General features: G+C 48.6%; 2 protein-coding genes across 3 annotated transcripts in view; both read right to left on the bottom strand.

Moving 5' to 3' along the window:
- Positions 1-12,660, bottom strand: part of ST8SIA5 (ST8 alpha-N-acetyl-neuraminide alpha-2,8-sialyltransferase 5) — a 56,162-nt gene extending 43,502 nt beyond the window's left edge. For both annotated transcript variants that reach the window (XM_055324437.1, XM_055324438.1), the window contains exon 1: positions 12,516-12,660. In XM_055324437.1, coding sequence (XP_055180412.1) covers positions 12,516-12,646 — 131 coding nt within the window. In that variant the 5' untranslated portion in view covers positions 12,647-12,660. The remainder of the gene's footprint in view (positions 1-12,515) is intronic.
- A 100-nt stretch (positions 12,661-12,760) lies between these two features.
- LOC129509039 (proline-rich protein 2-like) lies at positions 12,761-13,693 on the bottom strand. Its single transcript, XM_055324392.1, has one exon. It carries the CDS (start codon positions 13,691-13,693, stop codon positions 12,761-12,763), a length of 933 nt encoding a protein of 310 aa, XP_055180367.1.
- Positions 13,694-14,024: the final 331 nt, after the last annotated feature.

The following is a 14,024-nucleotide window of genomic DNA, read 5'->3' as shown; positions in this document are numbered from 1 at the left end:
AAATCCTCAGCCTTGGGCAGTGGTCCCCACACTTGGCTCTGTGGGGCACTGGGGTAACCCTTTGTGACTCTGCAGAGGAAGGAGGGGGCATGGCAGAGGGTGGGGTTGAGGAAGGGGGAGCCAGGTGGGAAAGACTAAAGCCCCCATTCTGTGTCAAAAGACTAGCCTTCTTTATCCATTTAAGTAAGACACAGGCTTCCACATGGTCTGAGGCCCTAGGAGTCTCTCTGCCTGGAACCCCAGCCCATGTGGCCCTTAACGTGTTAGCAGAGTTTACAAGCTTCATCCTTCTCTCCTAAGAGCTCCTTGAGAAGAAACTTGTTGGGACACCTGGGTGGCTCAGCGGTTGAGCATCTGCCTTCGGCTCAGGGCATGATCCCACAGTCCCAGGACCAAGTCCCACATCGGGCTCCCTGCATGGAGCCTGCTTCTCCCTCTGCCTATGTCTCTGCCTCTCTCTCTTTCTGTGTCTCTCATGAATGAATAAAATCTTTAAAAAAAAAAAAAAAAAGAAGAAGAAACTTGTTTCATACATCTTGGCAACCAAGGACTAGAGTAGTCCTAACCAACAGAAATACGCCAGGAGCCACGTATGTGATGTAGAAGATTCTGGTAGCTACATTATAAAAAGATAAAAATAAAAAATATAAAACACATGATAAAACGCCCATAGAACTAACTACACACAGACGAATGCATGTAAAACTAGTGAAATCTGAATAAGGTTTATGGATCGTATCAATGTTGATTTCCTGGTTGTGATACTGTACTATAATTTTGCAAGATGTTACCATCTGGGGAACCAGGAGTAGGGCATACAGATTCTCTCTGTATTATTTCATGCAACTGTATGTGAATCTACAATTCTCAAAATAAAAAGGTCTCTAAAAAAAGTGAAATTAATTTTAATAATATATTTTTATCTAACCTAAAACATCCAAAATATCATTTCAACATATAATCAATTTAAAAATTAATAATATAAAAGATATGTTACATCTTTTTTCATATTACGTCTTTGAAATCTAGGGTGTATTTTATACTCACACACAGCACATCTTAGTTTAGACTAGTCACATTTTCAGTGTTCCATAGACACACATGGCTAGTGGCTATTACATTGGACACCAAAGACCTGATACATAAAGGGCATGTGAGTTATGCTTCCTGGATGAAAAAACAAATGAATGAATGAATGAATGAAATGAACGAATGAGACAATTAATCTAGCTTAACCAAGAGGAGGTGGAGACTGGACATGCAGAATGGCACCTCCGCCAGCTAGAGGGCTTTGGGTGGGAGGCCACAGAGGTGGGACCATCAGCTCTGCACGCTCTGGTGATGGGAAGAGGACGCAGAGTAATGAACTTGTGTCATGACAGCAACCCTGCCTGACATGGAAGAAAGAGAAAACACTGGGGGAGTCTTGAGTCCTTTAAGACTTTTTCTGGGAGGTGGGGCCTAGGGTTTAATTCTGGGGAAACAGCAATGATGATCCCAGAACTACTGATCCTCAGCCTGATGGGGTGGGGTGGAGTGGAAAGCTGATGTCCTAGGGGAGAGGAGGGAGGCTTGGGTTCCTTTGCTCAGAGACTCAGCAGAAGCAGCGCAAACTGGATATGATCTCAGGCTGGAGTGAGCAGAGACACATTTTGTTCTCCCAGTAACCTCAGCACCCTCGATGCAAGGTGTCCCACCCGCATCTCCTGGCTTAGTGACCTCGTTCCCATCTCCCATCTCTGGAGGACCTGTGGGCCTCTCACAAACGGGACCCGCAAAGCCTGGCCCAAGCCTTTGGGCTGAGGGGCTGACCCACCTCATCAGAGCTGGAAGAGAGAACAGCCCTCCTGGCCATCCTCTCACCCTGCAGAACACCAACCCAAGACGAGAGAGGCCATCGCCTCACAGAGCACCAGGGCATAAAAAGAAATTCAAAAGCCTTTGGTGGCTTCCATTTCCTGCTCCTGCAGCCTTAACACTCCAGCCTGTCCCCCAGAACCACGCCCTGAAATATATTCACTCTCCAAAATCCACATCAGGTCCTGCCGGGCTACTCCTTATCGTAATGGCTACTCCTTTGAAACCTACAAGCTTTATCACCTGTGCCACACGACTGCAAGTTTATTGATTCAGTTGTGCACATGTTCCATGTTTGTCTCTTTATGTGTGCCCTAAGTTCCTTAAGAACATGTATCATACCTAATAATTATTTAGTAACAGCTCACCCCACCCCCAGTACGAAGCTGAGTGCACATTTAATTGATGTTTGGCAAGTATTAGGAAAAGTTTAGAGGTTCCTTTAAAAAAAAAAAAAGATGATATTTATTTATTTATTTATTTATTTATTTATTTATTTATTTATTTATTTATTTTATTTAGAATTGGTGGAGGAGCAGAGGGAGAGGGGCAAGTAGCCTGGTGGAGCCCCAAGTAGGGCTTGATCTCACAACCCTGAGATCATGACCTGAGCCGAAATCAAGAGTCAGAGGCTTAACGGACAGAGCCACCCACCTCCCAGGCACCCCTAGAGGTTCTCTTTGTACGCATCTATTCGTTCAATAATCAATGTCAGTCACTGCGCTAGGTCCTGGGAATTCAGAGGTGGATAAAACATCTCTTTTAAGGGTCTTACAAGCTGTGTGACCTTACACAAGTTACCCTCTCTGAGTGAGTATTACATGAGGATGATTGCATCTGTTTAATAGGACTCTTGTACGGATTCAATGAAATCATCCGCATCTAAGATTATCTCCTTAGGTCAGAGCCTGGCTCACCAACCCTTAAGAGATTGTTAATAATTAATATCATTACCTGATGAATCCTCCACCTGTGTGTGGTGGGGAGGGGGCAGGAGGGCACAGGGCAAAGAGCTAAACTTGAGACATTCTGGCTGAGACAGTGTTAGAGGAGAAGTGAGTGGGTAGGGATAAGTCACAGAAGAGATGCTAAGTCCTGTAAGAGGTACAATTTCCCTGGAGAGCACAAAGGTCGAAAAGAAAAGAACGGGACCAAGAGAAGTGTAGAGGAGATGAGTGTGAGGACCACACTGTGACCCTGGGGGTCATCTGAGGAAGGGACAGGCAACTGATACACACAACCAAGCTTGGACTGGGCACACAGCAGGTCAGGGTCAGGATGCGAGTGGGCAAGCAAGGCTTCCAAAGCCCAACACTGAGGGCAGCCCCTTCTCCCAGGCTCGCACAGGTACAGGAGATCCCTGAGAGGGGGGCCTCCACAAGTTCTGTGCTCTGGGTGCCAGGCTTCCTGCCCTCAATCCCAGCCCTGCATCAGGTGCTCAAGACCAGCCTTGCTCTGCCCAGCGCACACCCTGGTACCCAGTCAGCTGAGCATCCCTTCCCCTTTCTGCAGGACCATCCACGTCTACCAGGTCCCCCCAAGGCGCACTCCCCATCCAGAATCAGCTGCTAGATAGACCCTCCAGCCCCTTGGGTCCCATCTCCGGGGTTGTGCCTGTTTCTCAGGGCAAATAGGAGTAGGGCTGGTTCCATGAGGTGAGCCTTTTAACGCACACTTCGGATACAGCAAAGAGTCAGGCTGTGCTTTTCCTTGACCCAGTTTCATACCCTCAGGTCTCAGGCCTTGCACCAGCCACATGCAGGCAGCCCGGATCTGCGTCCTCCAAGTGCAGGAGAGAGCAAGGCTGGAGGGAAGACAGCATACAGGAGAGTCTTCTCTTCAAAAGGCAGGACAAAAGAGATCCAGCCTATGCTCCTTTTCGGTTGAAGAAATAATCTTTGACCATTAAAAAAATGGAATTGGTAACTTAGTCTTCCCACAAGGAAAACATTAGGTGCAGACAGCTATACAAGCCAATTCCACCAAACTTTCAAAGAACCGATGATCTCAGACCTGCATAAATCATCTCACAGAATAAAGACAGAATATTCCCAATGCCTCTTACAAGACTAGTTTTAAGACTAAACAGAGACAGCATTATATAAGAAAAATACATGCCAACATCATCCACTAACATGAGATATAATATCTTGAATAAAAACACTGGCCATAAAATCTCACATCATAGAAAATAAATAATACACCATGAATAAGCTGGGTTTATCCCTAAAATTGTTAAGTTTAACATCTATTGATGTAATTTATCACATCAAAACATTAAATGCAAAAAACGACCTATCACCCAAGACAGACAGAAAAAGCATCTACAAAATTAATATTCAAACACAGTAAAACAAATAAATAAAACTGGTCAGCGAGCCCTACAATGGAGTCATCTTAATCTCTTACAGGTTATCTACAAAAAAACCAAAACCAAAACCAAAAAACTAAAGCAGAAATACACAGTAGGGACACCTGTACCTTCATACTCTTTAAAATCAGGTTTGGGCAGCCCAGGTGGCTCAGCGGTTTAGCACCACCTTAGGCCCAGGGCCTGATCCTGGAAACCCGGGATCGAGTCCCACGTCGGACTCCCTGCATGGAGCCTGCTTCTCCCTCTGCCTGTGTCTCTGCCTCTCTCTCTGTGTGTGTCTCTCATTAATAAATAAGATCTTTTAAAAAATAAATAAATAAAAACATAAATAATAAATAAATAAATAAATAAAATAATAAGTAAATAAATAAAATCAGGTTTGATCATAGCATACAGAAAAATCAACTCAAAATGGTCAAAGGCCTCAACATAAGAGCTAAAAGTATAAAACTTAGAAGAAAACGCAGGGGCTAATCTTCGTGACAGTGGGCAATGAACATAGGCTGTGATTTCATAGATATAGCAACTAAAGCACAAGAAACCACAACAAAATATATATTATTTTCATATCTAATATGAATTAGAATCGATCAAAATTTAAAAACTTTTATGCTTCAAAGGATATCATCAAGAAACTAAAAAGACAACCCTTAGAATAAGAGAAATATTTTGAAAATCATATATCTGATAAGGGACTTCTATTTAGAAGCTATAAAGAACTCTCACAACTCAATCATAAGAAGACAAATCACCCAATTTAAAAATGGGCAAAGGATCTGAAAAGACATTTCTCCAAATGAAATATACAAATGGCCAAGAAGCACATGAAAGTATGTTCCAAAAAAAAAAAAAGGAAGTATGTTCCACATCATTGGTCATCAGGAAAATACAAAATCAAGCCCACAATGAAATATCACTTCAAAACTACTAAGATGAAAAAAAATAAAAAATAAAAAAATAAAACAAACAAAACAAAACAAAACAAAAACTACTAAGATGGCTATGATCAAAAGAATAGATGATAATGAACATCTTTAAAAATATGGAAAAATTGGAACCCTCATGCATGCACTACTTAGAGGGAGTATAAAATGGTGCAACCACCTTGGAAAAGGGCCTGGCAATCCCTCAAATGGTAAAACATACATCCCAGCAATTCCACTTGCAGGTATATACCCAAGAAAAATGCAAATGCAAGCCCACGCAAAAATCTGTACACAAATGCTTATCACAGCATTATTCACAACTGCAAAAACAAGAACCCAGTTCCAACCACTGAAGAATGAACAAACAAAATACGGTATATTTATCAATGGAATATTATTCATCAACAAAAAGAAATGAAGTATTGGGGCACCTGGGTGTCTCAGTTGATCAAGCAGCCAACTCCTGATTTCATCTCAGGGCATGATCTCAGGGTCTTGAGATCAGGCTCATATCAGGCTCCACACTCAGCACAGAGTCTGCTTGAGAGTCTCTCTCCCTCTGCCTCTACCCCCAGCCCCACTCGCATTCACGTGCCTACACGTGCTCTCACTCTCTCTCTCTCTCAATAAATAAATAAATATTTTTTAAAATGAAGTACTGACACATGCTATAATATGGATAAACCTTGAAAACATTATGCTTAATGACAGATGACAGTCATTGGACCACATATCATATGATTCCACTTGTATGAAATGTGCAGAATAAACATACAAAGACAGAAGATATGCTAGGGTATGCATGCTTCTTTACAAGTAGGAGAAATGGGAGTACCAAGGAATGATGGTTAAGGAGTACTGGGTTTCTTTTTGGGGTAATGAAAGTGTTCTAAAATTGTGGTGAAGGGTGCACAATGGTGTGAACATACCAAAAGTCATTTAATTGTACATTTAAAATGCAAAAATTATATTTTGATAAAGCTGTTTAGAAGGAAAGTTAGAAAAGAAAAAAAATCAGGAGTAAGGCCAGGATATTCACTATGAGATTTTTATTGAACACTGTGTCAAAGGGCCTCATCAGCTCAATAAAACAAGAAAAATAATTAAGGTACAAGGTTGTGATAAAAGAAAAAAAAAATGTCTATGTAGAAATCCCAGGGGATGCCTGGGTGGCTCAGTGGGTTAAGTGTCTGCCTTCAGCTTGGGTCATGATCCCAGAGCCCCGGAATTGAGCCCCACACCAGGCTGGCTCCCTGTTGAGAAAAGAGCCTGCTTCTCCTTCTTCCTTGCCTCTCCCTCCACTTGTGCTCTCTCTCTTGCTCACTGTCTCTAAAATAAATAAATATTTTTTTTAAAAATCCCAGAAAACTCTACAGATAAATTATTGTCATACATATACATTATCCAGATTGTTGGTCATAAAATCAATACAGAATTAAATTTGCTTCTATATACTAGCTACAAACACTATACAAATACTATATATATTCCATATATATTTTAGTCCATATATCTTTATATGTACTATATACCAATGCTTAGAAAATATAATTTTTAAAACTACATTTTTATAATAGCAGTAAAAACTATGCAGCTAGAAATAAGCCTAGCAATATTCAAATCCTTATGAAGAATTATAAAGCTTCACTGACCTAAAAGGGGAACATGCAAGACTGATGCCTATCTGGGCTTCCTCAGATATTAAGTTTAAAAGGTAGGTTGAGACCAGATTGTAAATAAATAAATACATAAATAAATAAAATTTAAAAATCTCTAATGACCTTTCTTTCTCACTAAAGAAGAAACGACAACAAAAAGCAACAATTGCCCTTTCGGTGCCCCTCTGTTTATTTATTTATTTTTAAAGATTTTATTTATTTATGAGAGACACAGAGAGAGAGGCAGAGACAAAGGCAGAGGGAGAAGCAGGCTCCATGCAGGGAGCCTGATGTGGGACTCGATCCTATGTCTTCAGGATCACACTCTGGCCGAAGGCAGGCGCCAAACCACTGAGCTACCCAAGCATCCCAGGGTTGTTTAAATTGTAAGTCCTTTTCGTCCTCAGCACTCTAGGGATTACAAGTTTACACGAGGGTCTTAGCTCTAACGAATGAGCTTGATGGTAGGGCAGGACTTACAGGAAAGGAGTACAAATCCCATGCCCCTGATTCTAGAAAACCCTTTTGACCCATCACCCCCAGAACTGACCTTGCCTATGCTGTCAAATTCAGGTAGGCCTTACCCTACATGATCCCTCTGCCATGCGCCTCACAGGTGACCGTTCTCTTCCTGGCGCCATTATCCCTTGGTTTCCTTAATACCTGTCCCCTCTCTACCTCTCTGCAGCCTCAGCTTCCAGAGCCAGCTCTCTTCTCTGGACCCTCAGATGCAGGTCCTCCTCTGTGCCCTCTTCATCATCCTTCACTCTGCTCTCTCCTGGGTGCTTTCATCCAACCTCATCACGGGAACCCGCATTTTTCTAACTAAGGGTTTCACACCAGCAAGTCATAAAATCAACTTGGTGGTTTACCCCTATAATTTTTTTAGACTTGTATTGTGGTAAAATATGCGTACCTGAAAATTTACCATTTCAACTATTTGTGAGTCTACCATTCAGTGGCATTTGGTGGACCCAACCTGTTGTGCAGCCATCACCACCATCCATCTCCCAAACTTTATCCTCCCAAACTGAAATTCCATGCCCAATTAAACGCAATCTCCCACCCCACTGCCAGCCCCTGGTAACCATCATTCCACTTTCAGTCTCTATGAATTGACTAATCTAGGTGCCTCATCTAAGTAGAACCATATTTGTCATTTTGTGCCTGGTTTATTTTAGCATAATGTCTTCAAGATTCATCCATGTAAAAAAAAAAAAGGATTCATCTGTGTTATGTATCAGATTTCCCTTCCTTTTTAAGGCTGAGAGGTTTTTTGTTTGTTTTTTAATGAAGTGGAAGAGAAAATATTCAAGCATATTTCTTATAATAAGGACAAATATCGTTTCATAAAATGTTGTTTCTGGGGACGCCTGGGTGGCTCAGTGGGTTGAGCGTCTGTCTTCAGCTCAGGTCATGATCCCAGGGCTCCCTGTTCAGTGGGGAGTCCGCATCTCCCTCTCCCTCTGCCTGCCACTCTGCATGCTCATGCAACTCTCTGTCCAGTAAATAAAATCTTCAAGCAACAATAACAACAACAACAACAAAATGTTTGTTTCTGATGGCTGTGTATATGAGTGTGTTGTAGATCCCTGGGTATGACATAGTTCTTCCTGTGGATAACAATTATAAAAGCCGGAAAAACACTTGACTTTGATGGTGACTAAATAATGTCCGTTGCTAGCCTGGCTCTCTTCCAGCCACAGCTCCGGAGCTCATTTCCAAGGTGCTGCTGGAGAGCTCCATGTGGGTCTCCTTGCAGTGAGTGTCCCAGACTCAAATTTGTGACCCTCTTTCCTGCAGACCCGCCCCTTCTCACGTTTCCTACTGGAGCCTCCATAATCAGGCCCTGCCCGACACCCCTTGTCCCCGGGCATGCAGAATCTCTTAGCTCTCCCCTGCACCCAGGAATATATTCCTATTCAGGCTGGCTTTCACCTCCCTTCCTCCTCCCCTGACAGGCTTATGAGTCCCTCTGCTCTCTCTAAGACCTCCTCAAGTGCCTCCAGCACCCTGAAGCCATCCTAATTCACTCTGGCTCCCTAGCTCAGACTTCCAGTTTGGCTTCGGCACGTATTCCAGGTCTCTCTGTCTTTCCGATAGCCTGCAAGCCCCGAGAGCCTGGACTGTGTCCGTCTGGCACACCATTGTCCTCAGCACATAGCATGCTGTCAGCATATAGCAAATCTTTATTAAGTATTTGTTCAATAAAGTACAGGAAGGAGGAAGCCAAGAACATCAAGAGCAAACTCCACGGCTTCGTCTCACGCTCTTTCTTCCCGATCCACAGAGTGCGCACTTTCTCTGCAGAGACACGGTGCCCCCTGAGCCATGTGCACTGCCCACCTTCCCCCCTCCCATTTGCAAGATGGGCCCCCAGAGTCCTGAGTGCTCCCATGGGCACCCGCCTGGAAGTGGCCACTGCATGGCACGGGCAGAGGCCAAGCATCCAAAGAAAGAACACATATGGACTCACATGCCCCGCTCCTTTCTAATGAGATATATCCCTGATTCTCACCCAAACAGCCCATCATCTTTGTGCCCCTGGGTTCTTTGTGAGGTGCAAACAATGGAGGCTTTGCTGAATGCATCCCATCTCAGCACAGAAATGAAGAGTGGCCACCTTGAGGTCTAAAGTTGGTCTGCCCCCTGAGGCACGTTCTACTCACTTTTGACCAGGTTGTAACAATAGCCTCCCTGTGTCTCCCCATCACTAACCAATCCTTGCAAAGCCAGGAGCTCTTTCCTGGTGGCTCTTTCCTGGTGGCTTTTATCATATCATTACCCTCCTCAAAGACCACATGTGGCTCCCTATGACTGAATGAACCCAGTTCAGCCTGCCTTCCCAACCCACAAAGCACCTCACTGAAGTGACTCACCCAACATTACACCTATCCCTATTCTCCACATTCTCCCTTACACCAGTTGGATCCATCTCTTCATTGTGTCTTCCAATTACCCCGGGCACTCATGGGCAAACATGCGCACAAGCAAGCGCACAAGCGCACACACGCGTGCACAAACACACACACATCACATCACTTTCAATCACTTTTTCATTGTCCAATATTTACTGAGACCTTACTACGTGCCAGGCGCCATATCTGGTGCTCTGAGTGCAAATGGGAACAAAACAGAGTAAATCCCTACTTCGTGGAGATTTCAGTCCAGAGCAGGGTTTCTCCACTTCAGCCCTATAGACATTTGGGGCTGGGTAATGCTTTCTTGACAGAGGCAGATGATGCAGTCAGTGCAGGGTCCTTAGCAGCATCCCTGGCCTCTACCCATAAGTCGCCAATAGCACTCTCTTCTCCCAGTGTGACAACCAAAAATGTTTCTGGATGTTGCCTGGAGGCTAACACTGTTCTCCCTTAAGAACTGTGGGTCTCGAGCAGCAGGAGTAGCTTGTTAGGAATCATCTGGGGAGCTTGATAACCAGCAGGAACTGGATCCACCCCCAGAGAGCCCAATTCTGAGCCCAAGCATCTGCAGGTGACTCTCATGATGTCATCCCAAGACCTCTGTTTGGGGACCACTCGAGTATGAAGTGTTTCTGGGACACCGACTAATAATCACATCAGGTCAGTTCATTATGATTATAGATACGGGAATAAGAGAGGTGAATGTGTGAGTGGGTAGTCCGGGCAGGGGAGAGGTAAAAGGAGATGGTGCCATGCCTCCGCACCTTGGCTCACATGCTCTTTGGTTCTGGACATACACTTTCCCCCACACACCCATCTAAATCTCACTCTTGCTTCAGGGGTCCACTCAGGTTGTACCTCCTCCAGGCAGTCTTCCCTAACTACTCCAGCCCATTGGTACCTCTTCCTCAGATAATTTAACACCTACTACCTAACTATCTCATCATTTTGTTTTTGTGGTCATTTTGTGGTCATTTTTATCTTCCTCAGATAATTTAACACCTACTACCTAACTATCTCATCATTTTGTTTTTGTGGTCATTTTGTTTCCCCAAATAGATCTCAAGCCTCCTGGACATCGGGATCACACAATCTTCTTCTTCACCGACCCCGACAGCATCCTTCCAGGATCAGATATGTGCAAGTGTTGCTTGCTTGGCTGGATTAAACCACATCCCTGGTGTGAGGCCTCAGAAGTGGTATCTGAATTCAGGGAGTCAGGATCTCTGTGCAGGATCTCTCTGAGGGAGGATGGAAGGCACCTGGTGGGATCCCTGGGTGGCGCAGCAGTTTGGCACCTGCCTTTGGCCCAGGGCGCGATCCTGGAGACCCAGGATCGAATCCCACATCGGGTTCCCGGTGCATGGAGCCTGCTTCTCCCTCTGCCTGTGTCTCTGCCTCTCTCTCACTGTGTGCCTATCATAAATAAAAAAAAAAAGGCACCTGGTATGCCCGCTGAACTCTGGGCAGCTGGCACATCCCCCCAAGCCCAGGGAGGGCTTGCCAGAGCAAGCAATTAGGAGTTGAGCTGGCGTTTACCATGTGGGCACTGATGTTTTCCCACTGTTGACAAGGCAGCAGGGATCCCAGCAGCCTCAGCAGCGCTGAGGAGGTGCCAATTGGGTGCAGGAACCCAAGCCACCCTGCTGAGAACCAAGTGCAGCAGGTGGAGGCCAACAGGGCTGCGGCAGGCCACTTGAGCCCCAGTGGTCCTTGCACGGGGTTATCTTGGAGGGGCAGCAGTAGCCAGAGGAGGAGGCCAATGCAAGCAGGCCAGGAGACTCTGAAAATGTCCTTTAAAGCCACCAGCACATTGCAGAGCTCATCAGCTGCTTCAACCAGGGAAGAATGCTGTCTGGGAAGGTGGAGAACAGAAATGTCCCAGACAAGGGGCCTCACTCTCCCCAGCTCTGGGATGTGGAAGGAGAAGTAGCCTAACTGTAGCAAGAGAAAAACGAGAGAGAGGCTCTTTCTGAAAGAGGCTCTGATGTGGGGGTACCCTAGGGTCAGCGCTGTCCCTAGGCAGAGTGCCCTGAGCGTTTCTCCTTGCCAGCAGAAGGCAACGCTGACATTTCGCACACACAGGGACCAGGGCTGTGACACCTCCTACTGCTCTTTCTCTTAACAGAGCTGGAGCGCCGATGGGGTGGGAAGAGGGCCCAACCAGGGGAGAGTTAACTTGTGCTGCAGCTCTGACCTTCTGTGTGAGGATGAGAACGAACCATCTGTTTCTGTAGGGATCAGGTTGTGAGCTTCACACACCCAGTGGTTACTGGTTTATGAAAATCGACTGTCCCTGTCGCAGTATCCCAGCCCACTAGCACTCCCCACCTAACCTGGAGCTCCTAAGGGGGAAAAAATGCTTTTCTCCCAAGAGCCCCCACAAAAGTTCAGGACTCAGAGGGTAATCCCTATTGGGATTTGAGCCCTCCACTATGGGGGGGGCTCCCCTCCAGCCCAAAGGCGGGGGCACTGCCCATCTGGGAGACGCGTTATCTGACCCCTGTGGCCCCTCGGGGCATCACATGGATTTGTCATCAGTTTGGACGCTCGGGATTGTAACCTATGCCCCGTTATCTGGAGAGAATAAAGTTGCCGGCCCCTTGGGCCCGCGCTGAGCAGGCGCCCTCCTCCCGCGGGGCGCCGTTACCCAAAGCCAAGGCGGCGGGGCCGGCGGCCAAGTGCTGACCCCTGGTTCACCCACTCGGGACGCTGCGGCCGCCACCTGGGGGCTCGCCCCCGAGCCCGGGCACCCCCACCGGCGCCCGGACTCTCTTACCTCTTGATGTAGTTTCGGCCGTACAGGATCTGTTGCAGCAAGGTCACCAAGGCGAAGGCGCAGATGAAAATGAAGAGTAAAGTTCGGTTCCCCAACAAATCCCGGTTGGCCGAGGGGTCCGCGTAGCGCATCCTGGCGGCCGCTCGCGCACGGCGGGGCGCGGCGGGCGCCGGGCGCCGGGGGGGCCCCGCAATCACGCGCGGGGCTCCGGGGCCCCCGGGGGGCGCGCGGTCGAGCGGGCGGCGCTAGGCGGGCGGGGGACGCGGCGGGGCGAAGTTCCCGCGCGGCGGGGCGGGCGCAGGGGGCATCCGAGCGCGGCGGGCAGGGCAGGGCAGGGCAGGGCAGGGCAGCGCAGGGCAGCGCAGCGCAGCGCAGCGCAGGGCAGGGCTGGTCGCGGGAGCTCGGCCGCAGCCGCGGGCCTGCCCTCCGCGCGCCTTTACCTCCGGGCGCCCGAGCCCGGCAGCCGCCGGTTCCCCTGCGGAGAAGCGGCTCCAGGTGCCGGGGGCCCGGGGCGGCCCCTCCCGCCGAGCTGACGACCAATGGGGAGCGGGGCCCTGGCGCACCCGGGAGCGCGGCGCGCCGCCCCCTGCGGTCGGGCTTGGGATCGCGGTCGCGGGGCGCCGTGCCCTGCCCCCGGGAGCGCCCCGGCCGGCCCCTGCGCCCGCACCCAGGCGGCGCGAGGTGGGCCTCCGCTTCTGCGGACGCGAGGCGGGGGCCAGAACACCCGCAAGGGCTGGCGAACGACAGGCGGGCTGCGCGGAGGGGGCGGGGTGCAGCGGAAAAAGCCGGGGCTGAACCTTGGAATCATAAACGCGGGCAGGAAGGGGAGGCGGCGGCTGCGGCGCTGGGCAGGCTGCAAGCGAGCGTTTGCCGGCGGCCGCAGGGCACGGAGTCCCCGCGGTGGCCGCGTCCTCGCGCGCCGGAGATCTCTCCGGAGAAAGCGGAGCAAGGTCAGCGGGCAACCCTTCAAGGACGGCGCGCGCCGCTCCCGCCTGCTGAGGGCCTGCGGGGCTCCCCGCCCGCGCCCGGGCACCCAGCTCCCGCACGGAGAAGATCCCGGGGCTCCACACCCCGATCGCAGGCCTCCCCCGCGCCCCAGCTGCGGCCGGCGGCTGCTCGTCAAAGACCTTGTTGTCCCCGAGACACTGGGACCTTGTCTCATCCTTGGGACCGCTCATAAATCTTAGGTGAAGCGGCTGGCCGCCTTAGGGTACCACGGTCCCCAAAAGCTTCAGTAAGTCAGTAAGTCTGGAAGGGTTTGTGCTTCAGTGGGCAGCCACGGAAAATACACCCAGGAACGTACTGCCAGAGTCGTGCCTCTTCAGAAATCCAAACGCGCTCCCCTAATTTTCCTAATTCCCTGCCCCAGGAGCCCCCCTACCCCCCCCCCCCCCCCGCCCCCGGCCAGCCCTGTCATCCTGACACCGAAGTCCCCGGGAGGCTTGGAGAGTCACTGCCAGGGCTTTCACCACTGAGCCCCTTCAGGGCCCTCCAACCTTACTGGGAGGT

Source organism: Nyctereutes procyonoides, unplaced genomic scaffold (genome assembly GCF_905146905.1).
Source record: "Nyctereutes procyonoides isolate TBG_1078 unplaced genomic scaffold, NYPRO_anot_genome, whole genome shotgun sequence".
Classification (NCBI taxonomy): domain Eukaryota; kingdom Metazoa; phylum Chordata; class Mammalia; order Carnivora; family Canidae; genus Nyctereutes; species Nyctereutes procyonoides.
Note: the sequence above shows the minus strand (reverse complement) of the source record. Positions and strands in the feature narration are given on the sequence as shown.

What these genes read in the sequence shown, in the direction of transcription:
- LOC129509039 (XM_055324392.1), bottom strand. Translation starts at nt 13,693, where the DNA reads ATGAGCGGTCCCAAGGATGAGACAAGGTCCCAGTGTCTCGGGGACAAC.